The following is a 27,248-nucleotide window of genomic DNA, read 5'->3' as shown; positions in this document are numbered from 1 at the left end:
ATTACTCAAAATTTGAGAGACAAAAAGAACTGTGGTTGCCAGGATCTGGGGTCAGGAGGAGGTGAATGTTTAACGGGTACAGACTTTCAGTTTCGGTAATGAAAAGAATTCTAGAGATCAAGTACACAGCAATGCAAACGTAGTTAACACTATTCAACCTCTGCTGACAGACTGTCATATTGTCGAATTACATTCTATTGTGTATTGTCACCTGATTTTAAAAAAAGAAGCTGATACCTTTGGTGGCCTGGCCCTAGGCTGCCTTCATGTTAGAGATAACACTGCTCTTGGAGGGTGTGTTCTGGGAGGACCAGGTTCTAGGGTATCAAGGGAGGAGCACAAATGGAGAAATGAAACTTACCTGCCTTGGGTGCTGTGGGGCAACAGGGCAATCATGGGCAGTGACCTTCAACTGGCAAAGAGCCGTGCCCAGCCTGTGCCAGATGGCTGTCAGGCATCTAACCTGAGCAGCACCTCTGCCCCACCTTATTGGAGGTGACACGACACTGAGAGACCCGTAAGAGTGACCTCATCCTATCCCTGTGCTTAAAAACAAACCTATGAAAGCCCAGAGAGGGCAAGTGACTGGCTCTTGGTCACTCAGCAAGTCAGAGGCAGAGCTAAACCCTGAAGTGTGGTCCCTCTGACTCTACAGCATCATTTATTTCATCTCCTGGACACTGTGGCTTTTTTCTGACAGTGTGTCAGAGAGATTCCATCAGGAAGACTGTCCTTACACTGACAACTTAGCAGGTAGAGCTGAGCAGTGGCTGTGGGGTGAGGATCCATGGATTGGTGCTCAGAGACCCATTACCTGCATAATGGTAGAAATTGCTGCCTTCCAATGTGGGTGGGTCTCTGGGGTGAGAGCCAGAACCATCTGGCCGCTGAAGTGGTCCCTGTGGTGCCTTCCCAGGAGAAGAGCCATAGGAGGCCTGGTTGGTTGACTAGGAAGGTTCTTCTTCCTCTGGAAGAAAGAAATAATGGGGGAGCACACAGCGGGGGGGTGGGGGGGAGCAGCTGTGGGAACAGACCCCACACAGCCCCCTCCACCCTTTCCTGAAGACCCCAGGATCTCTGATGTAGGGAGGGGACCTCAGGGGAAGCTGAGCTGAGAGGTGTCAAGGGTGCTTAGAGGTGAACCAGGGAGAAGACAGAGACAGGGAGGCCCAGCACCAGTGGAGAGCTGGGGGTCCTGACTGCACAGAGCAGGAGGTTGAAGCCCACGGGGAAGAGCCTTGATGGGCCCAGAGCACCTGGTGGCAGCACCAGGCCAGAACCCAGACCCCCGCTGCTCACGTTAAGGAACCCCAAGCTCTGGGCCACCCACCCTTGGGAGCTTTTCCAAGGGCACTCACCTTCTGACAACAATTCTGGCAGGAGGGGGCCCAAGGCATCGCCTTCCCCACTCTCTATGGCTTTAGCTGACATCCTGGAGGTGGTGTGGAAACACTGGTTCTGGAGCCAAGGACACCACGGTCTTTTTAGAAACAGAGTGTGAAATTAAAACTGCTCTGAAAAAAAAGAAAAATAAATAAATAAATAAATAAAACTGCTCTGCCTGATTTCGGGCTTTCCTGATACCTCAGATGGTAAAGAATCTGCCTGCAATGCAGGAGACCCTGGTTTGATTCCTGGGTTGGGAAGATTCACTGGAGAAGAGATAGGCTACCGACTCCAGTATTCTTGGGCTTCCCTTGTGGCTCAGTGGGTAAAGAATCCACCTACAATGTGGGAGACATGGGTTCAATTCCTGGGTTGGGAAGATCCCTGGAGAAGGGAAAAGCTACCCATTCCAGTATTCTGGCCTGGAGAGTTTCATGGACTGTATAGTCCATGGGGTGGCAAAGACTCGGACATGACTGAGCGACTTTCACTTTCACTGCCTGATTTAGGCTGCACTAAGGTTTCAGGGGGGTGTCTCTCTGCCGTTCCAGCCCTGCCCTCTGTCCCACTGCAGCCTATGGGCCATTTACAGCCCACCCCTTTAATCTGCTCAGACCACAGTTTTGAAGTTAATAATGACTTTGCTTGGCTCCCTGATCTCCAGAATCCTGGCCACCTCTAACACCCCATCTCTGTCCCCTGCTCACTGCCCACCTGGTCTAAGTTTCAGGGCTTCATAGTAACCTGGGTCAAGACAAGACCAGAGGTTCCCAACACCCCATGGTAAAGGTGGGCTCAAGCCCCCCCCACACACACACACTCAGCTCTGGTCACAGGGACAGCAGTCCTGATGGAAGTGGAGAGGGAGGCTGAGAGTGGAGTCCCTTTGCTCCCTCCCCTCCCCACTTCCCACGCCCCTGCTTACCCTGCTTAGTAATTGCTGGTGATCGAAGAGTAGTGTGTGAAGCCCTGCACATAATGAGGCTGTTGAGAACTCCAGCAGGCTAAATAGTCCCTCCCTGAATGACCTCTGATCCCAAGAGTCCAAGAAGGAGGTGAGTCCCCCTCATCCCAGGCTGGGTGCCACGTAGACCTCACCTTTGCATGCTAATGGGAGGATGAGGGGCGGGGCTTCTGAAGGAGCATGACTTTCCCTCTCAGATTCCCCTTCTTGGATATGTGAGGAATCCTTAGTACTCCTTTTTATAAAACTCACCTGCAATTCTTGTGAACTTTATTTTCCCTGACCTCCATGATTTGCAGGTTTACGTTACAAAGTTTTTCCTGACTGACAAATGGCACAGAGCCCCAATCTCATATCTGTAATAACGGAGGAAGCAGAGCAGGTTGATGGTCAAGAGCACCATCTCTGACCAGTGCCTGGGGAGGAATCCTTAGTTGCGACTAAGGCAGTGAATTACCCTTGATGTGCCTTAGTTTGCTGACACCCTGGCATGCACAGAATAGGTGGTATTACTATATTTACTTCTTTTTGTCCCTTGAAGTGTTAGTCACTCTGTTGTGTCCGACTGTTGGTGACCCCAAGACTGTAGCCTGCCAGGCTCCTCAGTCCTTGGGGATTCTCCAGGCAAGATTACTGGAGTGGGTTGCCGTGCCCTCCTCCAGTGGATCTTCCCGACCCAGGGATTGAACATAGGTCTCCTGCATTACAGACCGATTCTTTACCACCTGAAGCACCAGGGAAGCCCTTCTGTCCCTTATCCCTGGTGGAATAAATCTTATGAATAGCATAGATTTGTCTGTCTTCTCCTGGGTCTAGAGCTCAATAAATATGTTTTGAATGGTAGAACAAAGAAGAAGAGGGAAGTGAGAATGTCAGTGTGAAGCTGGGTCAGGGAACAAGGGGCAGAAAACGGGGGAAGGGGCAGAATCAGTGTTGGAAGAGGCCTCTGCTTGGGACGGGCTTGAGTGTCTTGGGAATGGAGGCCTTGTCCCTCCTGCAAGACGAGGACAGGAGGGGCCAGAGCCAGGGCCCTGTCTTTCCCCCACCCCTACCTCTGCTTAAGCTTTGGGACAACAAAGCCAAACATTTCCGCAAATGTCCAGTTTTGGTGAGCCACTGCGGGACGCTGTCCACGGGGCCAAGAGCAGAGAGGCTGCGGGAGCCCCTCCTCGGTGTCACGTGGTGTTGACTTTCCTGGCAGAATTCAGGACACAAGGAACATCCCCAACCTGGAGAATCAGGCCGATTGGTTTCTCTGAAATTCCTGTCAGTAGAAGATAGCTAGAAAGACAGCCTATGAAACAGAAAAGACTGGTATCGTCCGATCACAGGTGACATTAAAAACACCATCCATCACTGTCTCTTTGACCTAAGGGCTGTGGTGGTCACCTTGGGTCACGGTCTGGGACCCGGTCCCGTCTGTGGCGCCGGAGGAGCTTGAGAACTGACTGGGTTCTGGATGCCTGGCTCCTTCATGATGATACCTGGACAGGGTTTGGGGACCAGGCCCTGAGGGCACCACCAGCTGAGATCTGCCTCCTCAACCAGGTCTGGGCACTGTGGGAGGACCCTGATGGGGTACTTGACCTGGGCAGGGTAACCTACCCCTCCATGTACCTTCTCTCCTCTTAGGCAGGGCCTGAGCCTCGGAGGGCAAAAGTTGTACCTTGGGACCTTGCTCTTCCTGCTTCCTTGGCAGGACAGAGAATAATCTTTGTTTGGTGGAGATTTACAGGAACATAGTGCCCTGACTGGGACCTGACCTCTAGAACAAGGGATCTGACATCAGGAAGGTTACAATAATCAAATACACCCCTCCCTCGTTTTTCCTAGAAAGGGGCTTTACTGAAAGCTTCCAGATTTCTGGATTTTTAAGGCATGAGCCACCTGTCTCCTTCCTGGCCCTGCAAGAAACAGTCCTCTGCTCCAAACTGACGTTTTGATATTGTTTGGCCCCACTGTTTGCTGGGCACACGGACATACATTCGGTTACATAACCTCTTCCTTGGGTTCTATAATTTGCCAAAAGGCTTACGGAACTCAGAAAAGCACTTTCCTTGCTATTACTGATATACTACAAAGAGTATTAAAGGATGCAAGTCAACAGCCAGATGGAAAGATACCTCCGATGAGGCTGGAGCACAGGAGTTGCGGTCCCTGCAGAGTCTGGGGTGCATCACCCTTCCAGAGTGTGGATGTGTTATTGTTTCCCAATTGGCAGTTCTCAGAACTCCATATTGTAGGGATGTTGATGGAGGCCCCATAGTGTAGGTGTGATGGAATATTAGCTTCATTTTTATCCCTCTCCTCGCCCTGCAGGATTGGGGTTGGGGCTGATCATGGCTTGGTCTTTCTGGTGACCAGCTCCCATCCAGGAGCCCAGCTAGAATCACCCCATTAGAACAAAGGATGTTTCTGTCACTCAGGAGACTCCAAGGAATATAGGAGCTCTCTGTAAGATGCACCTATCACTGGTACAAAGGTTTTAGGAGTTCTGTTGTTAGGCATTAGGGTCAAAGATCAATATATATATATATTTTTTCCTTATTATTTCACATCATCATGATATTCCCTATTACTTCACATCACCTTCTGCTAAAACAAAATGCCAAAATTATTTCCCTTTAAGAATGAATAGCAAATTAATTGTTTTACTACTAGTATTAATTATTTTAGTAATCAGAATTAGATGCAGGTTAAATACTTTGTGATAAGAATATATGGGTGATGTAGTTTCTTCTTTACTTGTTAAACATTCAAATAATGATAGATTTAAAGAAGTTCCCAAGTTCGTGCAGAGGGGTTCTGGGGATCCTTCACCCAGTTAACTCCATTGCTTATATATTATGTAATGACAGTATAAGCTAAAAGCTAGGAAGCTAACATTGGTAGAAAGAGTGTGTATGTCATTTTACTACATGTGTAACCAATATTGCCTCAAGATACAGAACTATTCCATCACCACCAAACCTCTCTCTAACTGAAGCCTCACATTGAACCTCTATCTCCCTGGCCCAGCTTTCCTTATCCCTTGAAACCACTAATCTGTTTTATATGTCTATAATTATGTCATTTTAAGAATGTTATATATTTCGTGATGGGCTTTTTTTCATTCAACATAATGCAGTTTAGATCCATTGAAGTTGTGTGTATCAATAGTTTGTTCCTTTATATTGTTGAGAAGTATACCATGATATAGATCCACAGGGTTTTTCCCCCAGTTTTATTGAAACATAATTGATGTATACCATTGTGTAAGTTATAGTGTGCAATGTGATTTAATACATGTATATATTGCAAAAAGATTATGTACACTGCCGTTTGTTTATCCATTCACCTATCTTGGTTGTTTCCGGTTTTCAGCTATTAGCTATTAAAGCTGCTATGAACTGTCAACAAATGGCTGACCAGGTCAGTACTCTGTAACTTTTGGTACCAGGTTCAACTACAAAAGTGGAGTTGAAGAGTCTGTTCTCAGCTAGAATCAACTGCTTACTCATTCATTCATTCATTCACTCAACAAATATCTATGACTCACAAAGTCAGTCAGACATTGATTAGACATTTTGGGGGGATGCCAAGATAAATCTGATGGGATTTGGTGAGGAGTTTGCAATCTAGGAAGAAATATAAGACAAGAAAAATACATCTCTTTCTCTAATACAGAGCTACAAGTGCTATTCAGCACAGCAAAAGCTCTGGGAATCCTGAAGAAGGAGATGTTGAGACAAATTCTTAGCCTGAATTATACTTGATTCAACTGTGGTTACATGTTTGAAACAACATTCGGCAAGGAAATTATTACAAATTTCAAGTTAATTCAATCTCAATGCTTTTATACTTTGAACTACATATTGAGCTAAGGGTCACAAAGCTGGTTTTGAGACAACTTCCTTGCCAGGTCTAAGGCTCTCCAAGCAACTTACTTTGCAGAGTGAGGAAATTTGACAGCTATTGTTTTCTTCTCAGTTTGAAACCAACTCAGAAAGAATGCCATTTCAACATTGTATCTATAATAATCAGGAAAAGTTTTATTATGAAAAAATAATGCATACATAAAAACTTAATCTGATGTCAGAATTTCCATCTCATGTGTCATTCATAACTTCTCCCCTTTCCCCAGCTTAGATTTGATTCAGGCTCTCATGTGGAGAGGTTTCAGAAGGGGAAGGGAGACAGAATCTGCTCCTCGCTTTTCTTTCCTCTACTTCCTTACCAAATGGCTGCTTTTGGCAACGTCAGGGTCAACTGAGTAGAGCCATGAGACATAAAGGTGCAAAAAGCTATTTTACTTTAGGTGGTACAGTATGTAGAGGTCTCTTGACTGTCCAATAGAGCTGTCTCGGTCAGGGAGGACATCCAAACAAAAGCTGCCCTTTTCTCTCCAAGGATGTTTTGATGGTTAATTCTATTCATCAGTTTGACTGGGTCATCATGCCCAGATATTTTTCACACATTATTCTACATGTTTTTGTGAAGGTGTTTTTAGATGAGATTAATATTTAATATCTAGACAGCATATTAAAAACCAGAGACCTTGCTTTGCCGATAAAGGTCTGTATAATCAAAGTGATGGTTTTTCCAGTAGTCATGGATGGATGTGAGAGTTGGACCATAAAGAAGGCTGAGCGCTGAAGAACTGATGCCTTCAAACTGTGATGCTGGAGAAGACTCTAGAGAGTCCCTTGGACACCAGGGAGATCAAAACAGTCAATCCTAAGGGAAATCAATCCTGAATATTCATTGGAAGGACTGATGCTGAAGCTCCAATACTTTGGCCATCTGAGCTCATTGGAAAAGACCTTGAAGTTGGGAAAGATTGAGGGCAGGAGGAGAAGTGGGCGACAGAGGATGAGCTGGTTGGATGGCATCACTGACTCAATGGACATGAGTTTGAGCAAGCTCTGGGAGATAATGAAGGACAGGGAAACCTGGCGTGCTGCAGTCCACTGGGTCACAAATTGCTGGACACAACTTAGTGACTGAACAACACCAAACATTAAAAAAATATTATTATTATTATTATTACAATTTTGCGGTGTGCTGGGTCTCCATTGCAGTGCACTGGTGTGGTTGTTGCTCCACGGCATGGGAGACGTTAGTTCCTCATCCAGGGAGTCAACCTGTATCCCTTGCATTGGAAGACAGATTCTTAACTACTGGACCACCAGGAAGTCCTAAAGGACATTAACATTTAAATCTGTGGACTTTGAGCAAAGTAGATTCCCCTCTACGGTGTGGGTGTGGCCCAGCTTATATATTTATAAGCCTTATTATTATATAACATATGTAAATATTATATATTCTTATTTATGTATATATTTTACTTATTTTACATTATCTGCTGAAAGGAAATGACCAGATTATTTCCCTTTAAGAAAGAATAGCGAATAGTTGTTTTACCCATAATTTTTTTTTTACTATTTTTGCTATGCAAAGCAGGACCGAATGCAGGTTCAGCTGCTTCCAAAGGGAGGTATTGGAAAGGCTCTTATTTGCTCCTAATAGAAAAAGCACAAAATGGAATCAAGAATGCCGGGAGAAATATCAATAACCTCGGATATGCAGATGACACCACCCTTATGGCAGAAAGTGAAGAGGAACTAAAAAGCCTCTTGGTGAAAGTGAAAGAGGAGAGTGAAAAAGTTGGCTCAGAGCTCAACATTCAGAAAACGAAGATCATGGCATCTGGTCCCATCACTTCATGGGAAATACATGGGGAAACAGTGGAAACAGTGTCAGACTTTATTTTAGGGGGCTCCAAAATCACTGCAGATGGTTATTGCAGCCATGAAATTAAAAGACGCTTACTCCTTGGAAGGAAAGTTATGACCAACCTAGATAGCATATTCAAAAGCAGAGATATTATTTGGCCAAAAAAGGTCCATCTAATCAAGACTATGGTTTTTCCAGTGCTCATGTATGGATGTGAGAGTTGGACTGTGAAGAAAGCTGAGCGCTGAAGAATTGATGCTGTTGAACTGTGGTGTTGGAGAAGACTCTTGAGAGTCCCTTGGACTGCAAGGAGATCCAACCAGTCCATTCTGAAGGAGATCAGCCCTGGGCTTTCTTTGGAAGGAATGATGCTACAGCTGAAACTCCAGTACTTTGGCCACCTCATGCAAAGACTTGACTCATTGGAAAAGGCTCTGATGCTAGAAGGGATTGGGGGCCGGAGGAGAAGGGGACGACAGAAGACGAGATGGCTGGATAGCATCACTGACTTGATGGATATGAGTCTGAGTGAACTCCGGGTGTTGGTGATGGACAGGGAGGCCTGGCGTGCTGCGATTCATGGGATCACAAAGAGTCAGACACGACTGAGTGACTGAAGTGAACTGATGGCTGATTCATGTTGAGATTTGACAGAAAACAACAAAATTCTGTAAAACAATTATCCTTCAATTAAAAATAAATTTACAAAGATACAGGACAGAGAATAACATTTGTCTAACTGGATGTTTCTGCCTGGGAAATCCCATGGACAGAGGAGCCTGCCCGGCTACAGTCTATGGAGTCACAAACAGTTGGACACGACTGAGCAACCAAACAACAACATGGAACCTTGTGACCAGACCTAACTGGATAGCTGCAAGAAGAAAGGCATCAAGATATTCCAGTAACCAGCTACACCAGCTATACTTCTCATTATCAGAGAAGACTGAATTGCAGCCCTGCGAAGAGAGTTCTTGGGAACACTGGTCTACCATCTTCTCAGTCTCCTGGCATTTTGAATAAAGTCTCTATTCATTGCCCAAACAATTTTTCTCTCAATTTCTTGCCCTGTCATGTGGCAAGCAATATGAGCTTAGATTCTGTAACAGGTGTAGACTTCGTGGTGGTGGGGGATGGGGGTGGAAGGCACACACACAGATGATGTCATTAAGGGTCATTTACCATACCCCCTCGATTACCAGGATGACCATATTCTCCATGCCCTTTCAATGTATCTGTAGCGCTCCTGGATGTCACCTTGCTTATTTAACTCATATGCTGAGTACCCCGTGTGAAATGCCAGCCTAGATGAAACACAAGCTGAAATCAAGATTGCTGGGAGAAATACCAGTAACCTCAGATATGCAGCTCACACCACCCTTATGGTAGAAATTGAGGAAGAACTAAAGAGCCTCTTGATGAAAATGAAAGAGGAGAGTGAAAAAGCTGGCTTAGGACTCAACATTCAAAAATCTAAGATCATGGCATCTTGTCCCATCTCTTCTTGGCAAATAGGTGGGGAACCAATGGAAATAGTAACAGACTTTATTTTCTGAGGCTCCAAAATCATTGCAGATGGTGACTGCAGCCATGAAATTCAAAGATGCTTGCTCCTTGGAAGAAAAGCTATGACCAAACTAGACAGCATATGAAAAAGCAGAGACATTACTTTGCTGACAGTGGTCTGTCTAGGCAAACTAAGGCTTTTCCAGTAGTCATGTATGGATGTGAGAGTTGGGCTAAAAAGGAAGCTGAGCACCGAAGAATTGATGCTTTGGAACTGGGTGTTGGAGAAGACTTTTGAGAGTCCCTTGGGTGTCGAGGAGACCAAACCAGTCAATCCTCAAGGAAATCAGTCCTGAATATTTACTGGAAGGACTGATGCTGAAGCTCTAAAACATTCACTACTTGATGAGAAGAGCTGACTGTCCTCAGTTCTTAATCACCCACTTGATGCTGGGCATTAGGACTCTGGGGCAACAAGCCTGGTCTGCACCAGGTGACCCTCAAGTCTCCAGGCCGGGTAGGCATGAGATGGGCAGGGAAGAGACAGCCATTCAGTTCTGTTCAGTTCAGTCGCTCGGTCGTGTCCGATTCTTTGCAACCCCATGAATCACAGCACGCCAGGCCTCACTGTTCATCACCAACTCCCAGAGTTCATTCAAACTCACGTCCATCAAGTCGGTGATGCCATCCAGCCATCTCATCCTCTGTTGTCCCCTTCTCTTCCTGCCCCCCATTCTTCCCAGCATCAGAGTCTCTTCCAATGAATCAAGTCTTCACATGAGGTGGCCAAAGCACTAGAGTCTCAGCTTTGGCATCATTCCTTCCAAAGAAAGCCCAGGGCTTATCTCCTTCAGAATGGACTGGTTGGATCTCCTTGCAGTCCAAGGGACTCTCAAGAGTCTTCTCCAACACCACAGTTCAAAAGCATCAATTGGGAGTTCCTGGAGATCCAGAGATTAGGACACTGTCCTTCCACTGCAGGGGACACAGGTTCCATTCCTTGTCCGGGAAAAAAGATTCAGCATGCTGAGATGTGGCAAAAAAAAAAAAAAAAAAGTCAGACTAGAAGAGATGATTCTTAAAGAAAAACTTGTTTACTACCAATGAATATTTGAGAAGACATTCAATCTTGCTGAGAGTAAAAATAATTTTTAAAAAAAGTAGCTCTGTGTGTGTGTGTGTGTGTGTGTGTGTGTTCCATGAATCATTCAGTTAGAATTTGGCTGCAGATATCAGGACTCACTCCAGCTAACTGAAGCAGAATGTATTTTTACACAAGGAGTTCCATGCCTATAAAAGCACCCCAAGATTGGAGAAGAAGGTTCAGGGTTGAGTCTCCGGGAATGAACACCCCACCCTCTAGAGGAACACTGAAGGACTGGGCACCGAGCATGCTGGGACTGCTGCCGTGATCAGGAACCAGAGACACTGGGAAGCCACTCTGGGACCAAACTGCCTTGTATGTCATGTCTGCAGATAAAATGATGCATCTCAGTCAGGTGAGAGCTGGATTCTGACTCCACTGCTGCTGCAGAAGACCTAGTCCTCGCTACTGTGCTTGGCAGCAAAGCAGCAGCCCTGTCTTCCTGCCTGACACAAGATCCAGTGCCTTTGCAGAACTGGTGTCACCAGAGAATCTGGGGAATATGGTCATTACTCTTGTCCTGGGGGTTCACAGCAGGGGTGAAGCAGAACTGAGTGAGGACGACCCCCACAGTTGCTCCAGAGAAAGTAAATCAAAACACCCGGTGTTGGTTGGGGCAAGGAAAGCTGAATGCTCACGCCTTGCTGGGTGGGATGTGCTCTGATACCTAGGTCACAACCGGCATCACAGAAATGTGTAATAACAGCTGTCACTCCACTCGATTCAGAAATAGTCTTTCTGGGAATTCATTGTAAGAAAAGAGTCAGATATGTGCACAAAAACATCTGTACGTGATTGATTTTCATGGTGTTATTCAGGACAGCAAACCTTTAAAACAAGACGAAATCAAGGACACATAATTTTATGCCCCCAGGTAACAGACGTCTATGTGGCCACTGATGATAGAGTCAGGGACCAGTTTACCACTAAGTGAAAGAAGCCTGTGAGAGCTGGACTATAAAGAGAGCTGAGCGCCGAAGAATTGATGCTTTTGAACTGTGGTGTTGGAGGAGACTCTTGAGAGTCCCTTGCGCTGCAAGGAGACCCAACCAGTCCATCCTAAAAGAAATCAGTCCTGAATATTCATTGGAAGGACTGATGATGAAACTGAAACTTCAATACTTTAGCCACCTGATGTGAAGAGCTGACTCATTGGAAAACACCCTAACACTGAGAAAGATTGATAGCAGGAGCAGAAGGAGACGACAGAGGATGAGTTGTTTGGGTGGCATCACTAACTGGATGGACATGAGTTTGAGTAAACTCCAGGAGTTGGTGATGGACAGGGAGGCCTGGCGTGTTGCAGTCCATGGGGTTGCAAAACACTGGACATGACTGAGCGACTGAAGTGAACTGAACTGAAAGAAGCCTGAGTTCAGGGACCCTCATTTGCACTGGTTCTGCCCAGGAGGATTCCTGAGAACAATTCTGTAGTACGCTAGCATTGCTATCATTACTATTTGCAAAAGTATGATATTCTAAGAGTAACAGGTTAAGACTACAGACTCCTTCCAAATTGTCTTTCCTCTCCCGCCTTCCCTTGTTTCTGAATGACATTTTAGTGCTATTGGTATTTTAGATTGTAATTCTCTATTATATTTTTTAGAGTTTTCTCTTCCCAATTACTTTAATCTCAAACCCCTAAATCCTAGATCTGTCCTTGGTTATATAGATTTATATTTGTCAATATGGGTAACTGTTCCTTAGGTATTATTAAGAAGGAATTTGACAACGCAGTAGTAAGGGAAGATACTGTTTGGTGTTTTAACATGTACATATGTTTTTCTTTTGCTTGTTTGTTTTTCTGGTAAAATGTCACATAAAGTCAAACTTGCTATTTGAATTACATTTAACTGCATGTACATATCTTTTTCATTATTTAGTTTATTTCTCTTTGGCTGTATTGAGTTTCATTGCTGTGCAGGCTTTCTCTAGTGGTGCTGCTCAGGCTGCTCACTGTGGTGGGTTTTCTTGTCTCAGACCATGGGTTCCAGGGCACATGGGCTCAGTAGGTGAATCTTGGGGGCTCAGTTGCCCCAAGCATGTGGGGTCTTAGTTCCCTGACCAGGAATCGACCAATTCTCTGACCAATGTCTCCTGCATTGGAAGGTGGATTCTTAAGCACTGGACCACCAGGGAAGTCCCTGTACCTGTGTTTGTGATGTATGGTACTTGGAGCAACTTTGGAAGTCTGGGCAAAACTCTAGGTAATTTAAGATGTCGCAGACATAAATTACTTTTACCATCTGAGTGAGAAAACAGAGTTTTTCAGTATCATGGCCACTCAGACGACTTTGGACGTCAGACGTGTGGATTTCTTTACAAGAAACTCCAGTTGTCTATGGATAGCAGCTGGGTGTCCTGGAATTTAACTTGATTCTAAGAAAAACTAGAGTTAACCCCATGGGTTAAGGGCTCAAACCCACAAGACTGCCCCACTTAGTGGCTCAGATGAGAAAGAATCTTCCTGCAATGTGGAAGACCCAGTTTCTATCCGTGGGTCGGGAAGATTCACTGAAGAAAGGAATGGCAACCTACTCCAGGATTCTTGCCTGGACAATTGCATGGACAGAGGAGCCTTGCCGGCTACAGTCCATGGGACTGCAAATAGTCAGACACGACTGACTGAATAACACTTTCACTTTTGGTCACAATAGAGTGGAAACAGACCTGGCTTCCTGTCATGGATATCACTGCCCATTCTTACAGAGTTCTTGGCCCATATCCTGTCACCAGTGGCTCTACAGATGCCCTGCACCCTGTCTGATAAATAAGACCCCAGTAGGGACACTCATGAAAGGTCACAGCATCTTGCTTTTACTTCTTATGATTCTTTGAAGCATTTTGGGAGGCAGAGGGCTTGTCATTTGGGGGACTGACATCCTGAGGCCCTGGAGGGTCGTCTCCAGCATGGGAATCACTCTCTTCTTCAGTACTGGATCCTGATGGAGAAAAGGCCTTCTTTATTGCATCCCAACACGATGCCCCAATTTTTGCCCCAGCAGAGCCCAGGAGGATGTTGGATGATGTGGAAAGTCCAGCTGCCCCTGGAAAAGAGGACGAGATTAGAGCACAAAGGGACAGGCAGGCCTAGCAGCCCCCGGCAAGGCTGTGGGAATCAGAAATCCCAGGACCATCTGGAGGCCCAAGAAATAGACATCCCACCTTTGTTCCCTCCTCTACTTCCTGATACCCCAGGATGTCTGGGATGCTGCACATGGCTGCCCAAAGAGGAAACATGAACTCTGATGGTCAGTCTATCAGCAACAGGACAGATCCTCTGAGAAATGACAGGCTGCCCCTCCCTCCACAGCACCAGGCTGGGCCCAGGGAGGGGACCTACATGTAGGGTTGAGGAGGAATGCCCACCTCCTGAGCTGCACGCCACTCATCCCACCAACCGTATTCCCAACTAGAAGAGGGGACAATGAGGGTGACACAGAGGACCAGGGACCCTGATGACCACGAAGCTGGAAGAAGCACAGAGGCCCTCCTCTTGCCTGAATCCTGAGCTGGTTTGTCACACCCTCCCCATCCTCCTGCCCGGACACCTACCCACGGACTGGAGAGTGGCCACCAGGCTGCCGGCGGCAACTCCGCCCCCATTAGCCACGGCGGCCACTGACATCATCTTGGCCGCGATGGAGGAGGCGGCGATTCCAGCCCCGGTGAAGCCCATGGCACCCAGCACCACGGGAACAGACCCCACGGCTAGGGCTGTAGGGAGAGGGGAGATTTGGGGTTAGCCCCATGGGACCGACTCCCTAGATCTCCCTGACACCTTCCTGTGACATGAGGTGAAGGGTCCACTTTGCTCTCCTGAGAGCCTCGGCGTCCAAGGCAAGGGAAGGCTGTAGATATGGACACACGTGGGTAGGGGGAACCCCTCCAAAAACCTTAATCCCAGGCCTGTTTGTGCCTCATTTTAGCTGTGTTCCTGGGAACCTCAGGAGCCCTCCCTGGGCTTTAGTTCGCCCTTTATAAAATAAAGTTGAAACAAGCAGGGGTTTGGCGGGGAACTGGTGTCTTTCACGCAAGCACAGGCCCACAGTATGAGGACAGAACTGCTCTTCTGAAAAGGTGCTGGGTGGAAGCTTCTGACCTCTGGCCCGAGGCCACTGGTGAGCATTCCCCTGGGTCCCTACATCTCAGATGGTGCAGGCATAGAACCTTCTGCAACCTGGAACCTTCTATGTCTACACCATCCACATGGTGGACACATGTGGCACTGAGCACTTGAGACTGGCTGGTGTGACATAAATGTTTGATTTTCTTTGATTCCAGCCACCACAAATGACCCTCACCAGTGAATGACCCTCACCAGTGGATGACCCTAACTGGGCTCACTGGATGGGCTCCAAGGATTACAGAGCAGTTCTGAGGAATACACACAGTTCAGCTCACACATTTCCTACAAGCCTTTGCAAGAAACCATGCCCCGGCTTTCTGGGGAGATATCACAGATTCAGATAGCTCTAACGCCTTGCCTGGGTTCCCACAGTTTGCACTCGGGAGAAGCTGAGATTGGCAGTGGGTGATGTGAATGGCTTTGCTTTGGTTCCTTCTTGGCAAGGTTCTTGTTACCTCAAGAATTCCACCTCTGACCACTTCCACCCCACCCCTACCACCCAGGTCTTGAAGCTCAAGGCAATCTTGGACTCAGTCAAGGCCAGACTCTCCCAGGCGCCCAGGGACAGGGGCACATGGGGCCTTGAGTTGCTTTACAAAGAGACTCACCTCCTCCGATCACGGCTGCGGTAGTCTTGCCTGTAGACAGAAAGAAGTCCCATGAATAGCCAGCATTTGCCTTCCCCTATGTCTCTGCTGCTGTCCCAGTGGGAAGGGTTCCCTGGAGTTGGGATCACAGGACAGAGCAGCCCCTGTGTGGCTCTCTGCTTTTACATAGTAGCCTGATAGTCCAGGAATCGGAGGAGGATGGACAAGAGTCCAGAGCTCTGTGATGCTCCAGAGGGGAGCACAACCTGCCTTGAAACGGTTTCATACTGCTCCTTAACTTTAATACCTTCAGTCTCATTTTCTCAAAAAGAAAAAAAAAAGAAGTCAGAAAAGCATGCTGATTTTATTTGCAATGGAATAAATTTGACTGTTCTGATTTGTTCATCTTTCAGACACCCTATGCCCTTCCAAGGATATAGCTTGAGTGGAAGCACCCTGTCCTCCAGGGCTCAGCCTACTTGTGACTTTCTGCACAAAGCATCCCTGACTCCCCCATCAGGAAATGTGTGTGCTGCCTTGAGGCTGGAGCCCCTGGCCACACTGGATTCCAGCAAGCCTGTACCACACTGAATTGCTCAGAGCTCTTGGGTCTGGCAGGGACACCTGACCGCAGCAGGGACTGGGGTGTTCGGCAGTAGAGACCAGGTGTTACGGAGATTTCTGGAACTGTGGGAGTGAGCTCAGCCAGCTCCCCAGGAAGAGGAGCCTTGATGCTAGGCAAGGAGGAAAAGGTGCAAAATCAGCCTTGGGCCCCCAGTCATTTCTGGAAGGTTGTCACCAACACCTCTCTGTCCATCAGGAGCCCTGACTTGTCTTGAGGGCTTCCATTTCTGCACAGATGAAATTTCTAACAACCTGGTCTTTCAGTTCTCACCTCCCTACTTCCAAGGATCTTAGACTCTATGCCATACACACCCAAGGTCATACCCTATACCTATGCTGCCTGCTATGGGAAGCACTAGCTGTGTGTGCTACTTAAATCTTGAAAGTGAAAGAGAAAGTCGTTCAGTCCTGTCTGACTCCTTGTGATCCCATGGACTATACAGTCCATGGAATTCTCCAGGCCAAAATACTGGAGTGGGTAGCCTTTCCCTTTTCCAGGGGATCTTCCAACCCAGGGATCGAACCCAGATTTCCCACATTGTAGGCAGATTCCTTACCAACTGAGCCACAGTGAATTACAATGAAATAAAGATTACAACTCAGTTTCTGGGTCACATGACCCAGTTCTCATTAGTCAAACACGGCTAATAGCTACTGTCTTGGATCACACAAAGTTCATGGTCATCACTGCAGAAAGCTCTGTTGGACAGTGGAGCCCTAGATCTTGTCACTGACAAACATTGCCTCCTCCCTGCGATCAATTTCAGCATCCCTCTAGAAACTCCCAGCTCCTCCTTTCACAGATTCTGATTCCAATATAGCTTTCAACAGTTCCTCAACCGCAATGAGATTTTTGATCTCTGTCCAGACACAACTTGGAGTGCTAGGGATTCAGTTCCAGGTTACTGCAATAAAGCAATTACCAGATGATTTTTTAGTTCCCCATTGCATATAAAAGTTATGTTTATAATATGCTGGAGTCTACTAAGTGAGCAATGCCCTTATGTATTAAAAAATGTGTATATCTTAAGTTAAAAATACTTTATTGCTAAAAATATGAACCAACTCTGCCAACTCTTGGTTGCTACAAGCCTTCAAATTGTTAAAAAAAAAAAAAAAGAGTATCTGCAAACTCCAATAAAATGAGATTTGCCCACATTAGTTCCCTGAGGCTGCAGTAACTAACGACCACAAGCTCTGTTCATTCTCTCATGTTCTCCCAGTTCTGGAGGTTAGAGGTGTAGGCAGAGCCAGGCTCTCTCTGAAGGCTCCAGGGGAGGATCTTTCCTTGACTGTTTCAACATCACTGTCTAGTGCTTGCTGACAACTCCTGGCTTGTGGCTGCCTCGCTCCGATCTCTCTGACTCCACCGCTGCCACCCTCGTGGGCATCACCTCTCCTTGTCCAGGATTAGAGATGGGGGGCAACACACAGAATGGGACACATCTGTTGGCTGCTGGGTACAGAGAAGAGTGAAGGTGTTGGGGTCCCTCCTTGGCCCCGGTGCCCACAGGCGAAAGTTCACCTCCTTAGTGAGGATGAGGAGGCTCTCATTGATCTGGCTTCTGCTTCTATCCTGGGGAAAGAATAAAAGCCACGCCCAGCCCTCAGCATTCAATCTCTTGCCTGACAAATCCAGGAACATCTTCCAGACTCTGCCACACATTCCCAATATTCCTGAGCCACCTCCACCTAAAGACTCAATGTGAGTCTACTGTGCTCCTGCTGCCACAGAATTTTCCACAAAGCAGTATGATTCTCTATCGTTTCTACTTTTTGAGTGTTTTAAAGTCAAGTGTAAATCCTCCTTCTCTGCCATCTCCCAACGTGCCAAGAAGTACTGGCTTGGGAACAAGGAAGCTCTGAAGGTGAATTTCAGAAAAAGAAATATGAATGAAGCATATCTTTGTGCATGCAAAGTCATGTTATGATCTGAATGTTTGTGTTCCTGTATTTTCACAGGTTGAAACCTAATACCCCGTGTGATGGTGTTAGGAGGGGAGCTTCTAGGAGGTGATTCAGTCTTGAAGCCAGAGCCCTCTTGGTTGAGATCAGTTTCCTTATGAGAGAGACTCCTCCACCCCATTCCCCTGCCAGTTCCTTTGTTCCTCCCAGCATAGAAGCTTACAGGGATGGCTGTCTAGGAAGTGAGCTCTCACAACACACAGTCTACCGGTGTCCTAATCTGTGACTTCCTAGGCTATACAAAAGTGAAAAATAAATTTCTGTTCTTTTTAAGACACCTAAGTTATGGCATTTTGTTATAGCACCCATAATGATCTACATCAAGACACAATCCACACAGTGGAAAGGCAACTGATAGAATGGGAGAAAACCTTGGCAAATCACGTATCTGCTACTAAGTTGCTTCAGTCGTGTCCAACTCTGTGCAACCCCAGAGATGGGAGCCCACCAGGCTCCTCCGTCCATAGGATTTTCAGGCAAGAGTACTGGAGTGGGGTGCCATTGCCTTCTCCATCATGTATCTAGTAAGGGACTAATATTCAAGGTGTGGTAGATAGAATTCCTATGAGAGAGCACTCAAAGAACTCGGTTTAAGATTGGCAAAGAATTCAAATAGGCAATTTCCTAAAGAGATACAAATGGCTAACAAGCATTAGGAAAGATGCTCAAATTCAGTCATCATTAGGGTCTTGTACACTGTTGGTAGGAATGTAAAATGGTGCAAGAGCTATGGAGAACACTATGGCAGTTCCTGAAAACATTAAAATAGAAAATCATATGATCCAGCAGCAAGCCGATTTCTGGATATGATTTAAGAAACTGAAAACAGGGTCTTGAAGAGAGATTTGCACTGCATGTTCATAGCTGCATTTTTCACAGTTGTCAAGAAGTGGAAGCAATCTAAGTGTCCATCGATGGATAAATGGATCATCACCACGTGCTAGAGACCACAAGGGAATACCATTCTGCATTAAAGAGGAAGCTATGTCGTATGGGTGAACCTAGGGCCTTATGCTAAGTGAAATAAACCGCTGACATGGAAATTAGATTACCTTACTCAAATTTTAGAAATAGAAAGAATTGTGGTTTCCAGGAGCTGGGAGCAGGAGGAGACAGATAATTAATGTTTAACATGTACAGAGTTTCAGTTTTGAGAAATGCAAAGAATTCTAGAGATCAAGTACTCAACAATGCAAATGTAGTTAACACTATTCAACCTACGCTGACAAACTCTCATCTTGGCAAATTAAATTCTATAGTGTATTATCACCTGATTTAAGAAAAAACATACATGTACCTTTGGTGCCCTGGCACTAGGCTGCCCCACATTAGAGGTGACTCTGCTCTTGGAAGGTGTGTTCTGGGAGGACATTAGTGACCAGGCCCTGGGGTATCAAGGGAGGAGCACAAATGGAGAAATGAAACTTACCTGCCTTGGGTGCTGTGGGGCAACAGGGCAGGCATGGGCAGTGAACTTTGATTGGCAAGGAGCCGTGCCTGAGACCAGGCCTGCCGGCTGTCAGGCATCTAACCTGAGCAGCACCTCTGCCCCACCTTATTGGAGATGACCCAACACTGAGAGACCCCTGAGAGTGACCTCACCCTTCCCCTGAGCTTAAAAACAAACCTATGAGGGTCCAGAGAGGGCAAGTGACTGGCTCTGGGTCACTCAGCAAGTCAGAGGCAGAGCTAAACCCTGAAGTGTGGTCCCTCTGGTTCTAGAGCATCATTTATTTCATCTCCTGTGTACAGTGTGGCTTTTTTCTGACAGTGTGTCAGAGAGATTCCATCAGGAAGACTGTCCTTACACTGACAACTTAGCAGGTAGAGCTGAGCAGTAGGTGTGGGGCGAGGATCCGAGGACTGGTGCTCAGAGACCCGTTACCTGCATAATGGTAGAAATTGCTGCCTTTCGACTTGGGGGGATCTGTGGGGTCAGAGCCAGAGCCACTTGACCCCTGACGTGGCCCGTGTGGTGCCTTCCCAGGAGAAGAGCCATCAGAGGCCTGGTTGCTTGACTGGGAAGGTTCTTCTTCCTCTGGAAGAAAGAAGAATGGGGGAGCACAAAGCGTGGTGGGCAGCTGGGGAACAGACCCCACACAGCCCCCTCCACCCTTTCCTGAAGACCCCAGGATCTCTGATGTAGGGAGGGGACCTCAGGGGAAGCTGAGCTGAGAGGTGTCAAGGGTACTTGGAGGTGAACCAGGGACAAGCCAGAGACAGGGAGGCCCAGCACCAGTGGAGAGCTGGGGGTCCTGACTGCACAGAGCAGGAGGCTGAGGCCCACGGGGAAGAGCCTTGATGGGCCCAGAGCACCTGGTGGCAGCACCAGGCCAGAACCCAGACCCCCGCTGCTCACGTTAAGGAACCCCAAACTCTGGGCCACCCACCCTTGGGAGCTTTTCCAAGGGCACTCACCTTCTGACAACAATTCTGGCAGGAGGGGGCCCAAGGCATCGCCTTCCCCACTCTCTATGGCTTTAGCTGACATCCTGGAGGTGGTGTGGAAACACTGGTTCTGGAGCCAAGGACACCACGGTCTTTTTAGAAACAGAGTGTGAAATTAAAACTGCTCTGAAAAAAAAGAAAAATAAAATAAATAAATAAAACTGCTCTGCCTGATTTCGGGCTTTCCTGATACCTCAGATGGTAAAGAATCTACCTGCAATGCAGGAGACCCTGGTTTGATTCCTGGGTTGGGAAGATTCACTGGAGAAGAGATAGGCTACCGACTTCAGTATTCTTGGGCTTCCCTTGTGGCTCAGTGGGTAAAGAATCCACCTACAATGTGGGAGACATGGGTTCAATTCCTGGGTTGGGAAGATCCCTGGAGAAGGGAAAAGCTACCCATTCCAGTATTCTGGCCTGGAGAGTTTCATGGACTGTATAGTCCATGGGGTGGCAAAGACTCGGACATCACTGAGCGACTTTTACTTTCACTGCCTGATTTAGGCTGCACTAAGGTTTCAGGGGGGTATCTCTCTGCCGTTCCAGCCCTGCCCTCTGTCCCACTGCAGCCTATGGGCCACTTACAGCCCACCTGCTTAATCTGCTCAGACCACAGTTTTGAAGTTAATAATGACTTTGCTTGGCTCCCTGATCTCCAGAATCCTGGCCACCTCTAACATCCCATCTCTGTCCCCTGCTCACTGCCCACCTGGTCTAAGTTTCAGGGCTTCATAGTAACCTGGGTCAAGACAAGACCAGAGGTTCCCAACACCCCATAGTAAAGGTGGGATCAAGCCCCCCCACCCACACACACTCAGCTCTGGTCACAGGGACAGCAGTCCTGATGGAAGTGGAGAGGGAGGCTGAGAGTGGAGTCCCTTTGCTCCCTCCCCTCCCCACTTCCCAGGCCCCTGCTTACCCTGCTTAGTAATTGCTGGTGATCGAAGAGTAGTGTGTGAAGCCCTGCACATAATGAGGCTGTTGAGAACTCCAGCAGGCTAAATAGTCCCTCCCTGAATGACCTCTGACCCCAAGAGTCCAAGGAGGAGGTGAGTCACCCTCATCCCAGGCTGGGTGCCACGTAGACCTCACCTTTGCATGCTAATGGGAGGATGAGGGGCGGGGCTTCTGAAGGAGCATGACTTTCCCTCTCAGATTCCCCTTCTTGGATATGTGAGGAATCCTTAGTCCTCCTTTTTATAGAACTCACCTGCAATTCTTGTGAACTTTATTTTCCCTGCCCTCCATGATTTGCAGGTTTACGTTACAAAACGTTTTTCCTGACTGACAAATGGCACAGAGCCCCAATCTCATATCTGTAATAACGGAGGAAGCAGAGCAGGTTGATGGTCAAGAGCACCATCTCTGACCAGTGCCTGGGGAGGAATCCTTAGTTGCGACTAAGGCAGTGAATTACCCTTGATGTGCTTTAGTTTGCTGACACCCTGGCATGCACAGAATAGGTGGTATTACTATATTTACTTCTTTTTGTCCCTTGAAGTGTTAGTCACTCTGTCGTGTCCGACTCTTGGTGACCCCAAGACTGTAGCCTGCCAGGCTCCTCAGTCCTTGGGGATTCTCCAGGCAAGATTACTGGAGTGGGTTGCCGTGCCCTCCTCCAGTGGATCTTCCCGACCCAGGGATTGAACATAGGTCTCCTGCATTACAGACAGATTCTTTACCACCTGAAGCACCAGGGAAGCCCTTCTGTCCCTTATCCCTGGTGGAATAAATCTTATGAATAGCATAGATTTGTCTGTCTTCTCCTGGGTCTAGAGCTCAATAAATATGTTTTGAATGGTAGAACAAAGAAGAAGAGGGAAGTGAGAATGTCAGTGTGAAGCTGGGTCAGGGAACAAGGGGCAGAAAACGGGGGAAGGGGCAGAATCAGTGCTGGAAGAGGCCTCTGCTTGGGACGGGCTTGAGTGTCTTGGGAATGGAGGCCTTGTCCCTCCTGCAAGACGAGGACAGGAGCGGCCAGAGCCAGGGCCCTGTCTTTCCCCAACCCCCACCTCTGCTTAAGCTTTGGGACAACAAAGCCAAACATTTCCGCAAATCTGCTCCAGTTTTGGTGAGCCACTGCGGGACGCTGTCCACGGGGCCAAGAGCAGAGAGGCTGCGGGAGCCCCTCCTCGGTGTCACGTGGTGTTGACTTTCCTGGCAGAATTCAGGACACAAGGAACATCCCCAACCTGGAGAATCAGGCCGATTGGTTTCTCTGAAATTCCTGTCACTAGAAGATAGCTAGAAAGACAGCCTATGAAACAGAAAAGACTGGTATCGTCCGATCACAGGTGACATTAAAAACACCATCCATCCCTGTCTCTTTGACCTAAGGGCTGTGGTGGTCACCTTGGGTCACGGTCTGGGACCCGGTCCCGTCTGTGGCGCCGGAGGAGCTTGAGAACTGACTGGGTTCTGGATGCCTGGCTCCTTCATGATGATACCTGGACAGGGTTTGGGGACCAGGCCCTGAGGGCACCACCAGCTGAGATCTGCCTCCTCAACCAGGTCTGGGCACTGTGGGAGGACCCTGATGGGGTACTTGACCTGGGCAGGGTAACCTACCCCTTCATGTACCTTCTCTCCTCTTAGGCAGGGCCTGAGCCTCGGAGGGCAAAAGTTGTACCTTGGGACCTTGCTCTTCCTGCTTCCTTGGCAGGACAGAGAATAATCTTTGTTTGGTGGAGATTTACAGGAACATAGTGCCCTGACTGGGACCTGACCTCTAGAACAAGGGATCTGACATCAGGAAGGTTACAATAATCAAATACACCCCTCCCTCGTTTTTCCTAGAAAGGGGCTTTACTGAAAGCTTCCAGATTTCTGGATTTTTAAGGCATGAGCCACCTGTCTCCTTCCTGGCCCTGCAAGAAACAGTCCTCTGCTCCAAACTGACGTTTTGATATTGTTTGGCCCCACTGTTTGCTGGGCACACGGACATACATTCGGTTACATAACCTCTTCCTTGGGTTCTATAATTTGCCAAAAGGCTTACGGAACTCAGAAAAGCACTTTCCTTACTATTACTGATATACTACAAAGAGTATTAAAGGATGCAAGTCAACAGCCAGATGGAAAGATACCTCCGATGAGGCTGGAGCACAGGAGTTGCGGTCCCTGCGGAGTCTGGGGTGCATCACCCTTCCAGAGTGTGGATGTGTTATTGTTTCCCAATTGGCAGTTCTCAGAACTCCATATTGTAGGGATGTTGATGGAGGCCCCATAGTGTAGGTGTGATGGAATATTAGCTTCATTTTTATCCCTCTCCTCGCCCTGCAGGATTGGGGTTGGGGCTGATCATGGCTTGGTCTTTCTGGTGACCAGCTCCCATCCAGGAGCCCAGCTAGAATCACCCCATTAGAACAAAGGATGTTTCTGTCACTGAGGAGACTCCAAGGAATATAGGAGCTCTCTGTAAGATGCACCTATCACTGGTACAAAGGTTTTAGGAGTTCTGTTGTTAGGCATTAGGGTCAAAGATCAATATATATATATTTTTTCCTTATTATTTCACATCATCATGATATTCCATATTACTCCACATCACCTTCTGCTAAAACAAAATGCCAAAATTATTTCCCTTTAAGAACGAATAGCAAATTAATTGTTTTACTACTAGTATTAATTATTTTAGTAATCAGAATTAGATGCAGGTTAAATACTTTGTGATAAGAATATATGGGTGATGTAGTTTCTTCTTTACTTGTTAAACATTCAAATAATGATAGATTTAAAGAAGTTCCCAAGTTCGTGCAGAGGGGTTCTGGGGATCCTTCACCCAGTTAACTCCATTGCTTATATATTATGTAATGATAGTATAAGCTAAAAGCTAGGAAGCTAACATTGGTAGAAAGAGTGTGTATGTCATTTTACTACATGTGTAACCAATATTGCCTCAAGATACAGAACTATTCCATCACCACCAAACCTCTCTCTAACTGAAGCCTCACACTGAACCTCTAACTATCTCCCTGGCCCAGCTTTCCTTATCCCTTGAAACCACTAATCTATTTTATATGTCTATAATTATGTCATTTTAAGAATGTTATATGTTTCGTGACGGGCTTTTTTTCATTCAACATAATGCAGTTTAGATCCATTGAAGTTGTGTGTATCAATAGTTTGTTCCTTTATATTGTTGAGAAGTATACCATGATATAGATCCACGGGGTTTTTCCCCCAGTTTTATTGAAACATAATTGATGTATACCATTGTGTAAGTTATAGTGTGCAATGTGATTTAATACATGTATATATTGCAAAAAGATTATGTACACTGCCGTTTGTTTATCCATTCACCTATCTTGGTTGTTTCCGGTTTTCAGCTATTAGCTATTAAAGCTGCTATGAACTGTCAACAAATGGCTGACCAGTTCAGTACTCTGTAACTTTTGGTACCAGGTTCAACTACAAAAGTGTAGTTGAAGAGTCTGTTCTCAGCTAGAATCAACTGCTTACTCATTCATTCATTCATTCACTCAACAAATATCTATGACTCACAAAGTCAGTCAGACATTGATTAGACATTTTGGGGGGATGCCAAGATAAATCTGATGGGATTTGGTGAGGAGTTTGCAATCTAGGAAGAAATATAAGACAAGAAAAATACATCTCTCTCTCTCTAATACAGAGCTACAAGTGCTATTCAGCACAGCAAAAGCTCTGGGAATCCTGAAGAAGGAGATGTTGAGACAAATTCTTAGCCTGAATTATACTTTATTCAACTGTGGTTACATGTTTGAAACAACATTCGGCAAGGAAATTATTACAAATTTCAAGTTAATTCAATCTCAATGCTTTTATACTTTGAACTACATATTGAGCTAAGGGTCACAAAGCTGGTTTTTAGACAACTTCCTTGCCAGGTCTAAGGCTCTCCAAGCAACTTACTTTGCAGAGTGAGGAAATTTGACAGCTATTGTTTTCTTCTCAGTTTGAAACCAACTCAGAAAGAATGCCATTTCAACATTGTATCTATAATAATCAGGAAAAGTTTTATTATGAAAAAATAATGCATACATAAAAACTTAATCTGATGTCAGAATTTCCATCTCATGTGTCATTCATAACTTCTCCCCTTTCCCCAGCTTAGATTTGATTCAGGCTCTCATGTGGAGAGGTTTCAGAAGGTGAAGGGAGACAGAATCTGCTCCTTGCTTTTCTTTCCTCTACTTCCTTACCAAATGGCTGCTTTTGGCAACGTCAGGGTCAACTGAGTAGAGCCATGAGACATAAAGGTGCAAAAAGCTATTTTACTTTAGGTGGTACAGTATGTAGAGGTCTCTTGACTGTCCAATAGAGCTGTCTCGGTCAGGGAGGACATCCAAACAAAAGCTGCCCTTTTCTCTCCAAGGATGTTTTGATGGTTAATTTTATGCATCAGTTTGACTGGGTCATCATGCCCAGATATTTTTCACACATTATTCTACATGTTTTTGTGAAGGTGTTTTTAGATGAGATTAATATTTAATATCTAGACAGCATATTAAAAACCAGAGACCTTGCTTTGCCGATAAAGGTCTGTATAATCAAAGTGATGGTTTTTCCAGTAGTCATGGATGGATGTGAGAGTTGGACCATAAAGAAGGCTGAGCGCTGAAGAACTGATGCCTTCAAACTGTGATGCTGGAGAAGACTCTAGAGAGTCCCTTGGACACCAGGGAGATCAAAACAGTCAATCCTAAGGGAAATCAATCCTGAATATTCATTGGAAGGACTGATGCTGAAGCTCCAATACTTTGGCCATCTGAGCTCATTGGAAAAGACCTTGAAGTTGGGAAAGATTGAGGGCAGGAGGAGAAGTGGGCGACAGGATGAGCTGGTTGGATGGCATCACTGACTCAATGGACATGAGTTTGAGCAAGCTCTGGGAGATAATGAAGGACAGGGCAACCTGGCGTGCTGCAGTCCACTGGGTCACAAAAGCTGGACGCAACTTAGTGACTGAACAACACCAAACATTAAAAAAATATTATTATTATTATTATTACAGTTTTGCGGTGTGCTGGGTCTCCATTGCAGTGCACTAGTATGGTTGTTGCTCCACGGCCTGGGAGACGTTAGTTCCTCATCCAGGGAGTCAACCTGTATCCCTTGCATTGGAAGACAGATTCTTAACTACTGGACCACCAGGAAGTCTGTACTGGAGGTTCTGTTTTCCCCAGGTTTTCATGCCTCCGCCTATTGCTCACTGATGGTTGGGGACTCTGTGCGACCGTACGAACTGCAGCTCGCCAGGCTCCTCTGTCCATGGAATTCTCCAGGCACATTCTCAACCATAATGGTTGAGTGGTCGGTTAAACGCTAAAACGTTTGCGAGGTTCCAGGCACACAGCCGATACGTAACACAGTGCGCTGAAACTAAAGCAAAAAGACAAGAAAACTTGCATTCCAGTGCATGAGCTAGCACAGAAGTCTCCTGGAGGAAGCAGGGCAGACCTCACCTGTTGCGCTTGCTCCCTAAGCCCTGGAGGAGGACCTACATTTCAGTTCAGTTCAGTCGCTCAGTCGTGTCCTACTCTTGGCGACCCCATGAATTGCAGCACGCCAGGCCTCCCTGTCCATCACCAAACTCCCGGAGTTCACCCAGACTCACATCCATCGAGTCAGTGATGCCATCCAGCCATCTCATCCTCTGTCGTCCCCTTCTCCTGCAAGCGGAGGCCGATTTCACTCGCTTCCGCAGTCCGGCAGTCAGTGGCGCCGCAGCGAATCAAGTGCGGCGTCTAGAAAGGGGGCGGGACTTCCTTCGCTACGCGCACGCGTGCCTGCGTGCAA

General features: G+C 46.7%; 1 protein-coding gene and 1 long non-coding RNA gene across 6 annotated transcripts; both read right to left on the bottom strand.

Annotated features, from left to right (window-relative positions):
* Positions 1 to 895: 895 nt before the first annotated feature.
* Positions 896 to 3,687, bottom strand: LOC113879380. 2 transcript variants are annotated; one of them, XR_003507306.1, is made up of 3 exons: positions 3,403 to 3,687; positions 1,359 to 1,514; positions 896 to 967 (listed from the first exon to the last, which is right to left on the bottom strand). It is a non-coding gene; the product is annotated as an uncharacterized LOC113879380 (long non-coding RNA). The 2 variants fall into 2 exon arrangements; XR_003507307.1 differs by lacking the exon at positions 3,403 to 3,687 and adding an exon at positions 2,312 to 2,566.
* A 9,824-nt stretch (positions 3,688 to 13,511) lies between these two features.
* Positions 13,512 to 27,184, bottom strand: LOC113879379 (interferon alpha-inducible protein 27-like protein 2). Of its 4 annotated transcripts, none has more exons than XM_027520665.1 (6): positions 27,067 to 27,184; positions 20,439 to 20,589; positions 19,906 to 20,058; positions 15,453 to 15,482; positions 14,271 to 14,432; positions 13,512 to 13,762 (listed from the first exon to the last, which is right to left on the bottom strand). In XM_027520665.1, exons 2-6 carry the CDS (start codon positions 20,509 to 20,511, stop codon positions 13,533 to 13,535), a joined length of 648 nt encoding a protein of 215 aa, XP_027376466.1. In that variant the 5' UTR covers positions 20,512 to 20,589; positions 27,067 to 27,184; the 3' UTR covers positions 13,512 to 13,532. The 4 variants fall into 4 exon arrangements, with proteins under 4 accessions (XP_027376466.1, XP_027376465.1, XP_027376467.1 ...); XM_027520664.1 differs by having other exon boundaries at positions 20,439 to 20,594; positions 27,067 to 27,159; XM_027520666.1 differs by lacking the exon at positions 27,067 to 27,184 and adding an exon at positions 22,481 to 22,720 and having other exon boundaries at positions 20,439 to 20,594.
* Between the last annotated feature and the right edge of the window lie 64 nt (positions 27,185 to 27,248).

This window comes from Bos indicus x Bos taurus, chromosome 21, assembly GCF_003369695.1.
Source record: "Bos indicus x Bos taurus breed Angus x Brahman F1 hybrid chromosome 21, Bos_hybrid_MaternalHap_v2.0, whole genome shotgun sequence".
Classification (NCBI taxonomy): Eukaryota; Metazoa; Chordata; class Mammalia; order Artiodactyla; family Bovidae; genus Bos; species Bos indicus x Bos taurus.
The sequence above is the reverse complement of the archived record's forward strand: the minus strand, read 5'-3'. Positions and strand labels throughout refer to the sequence as shown.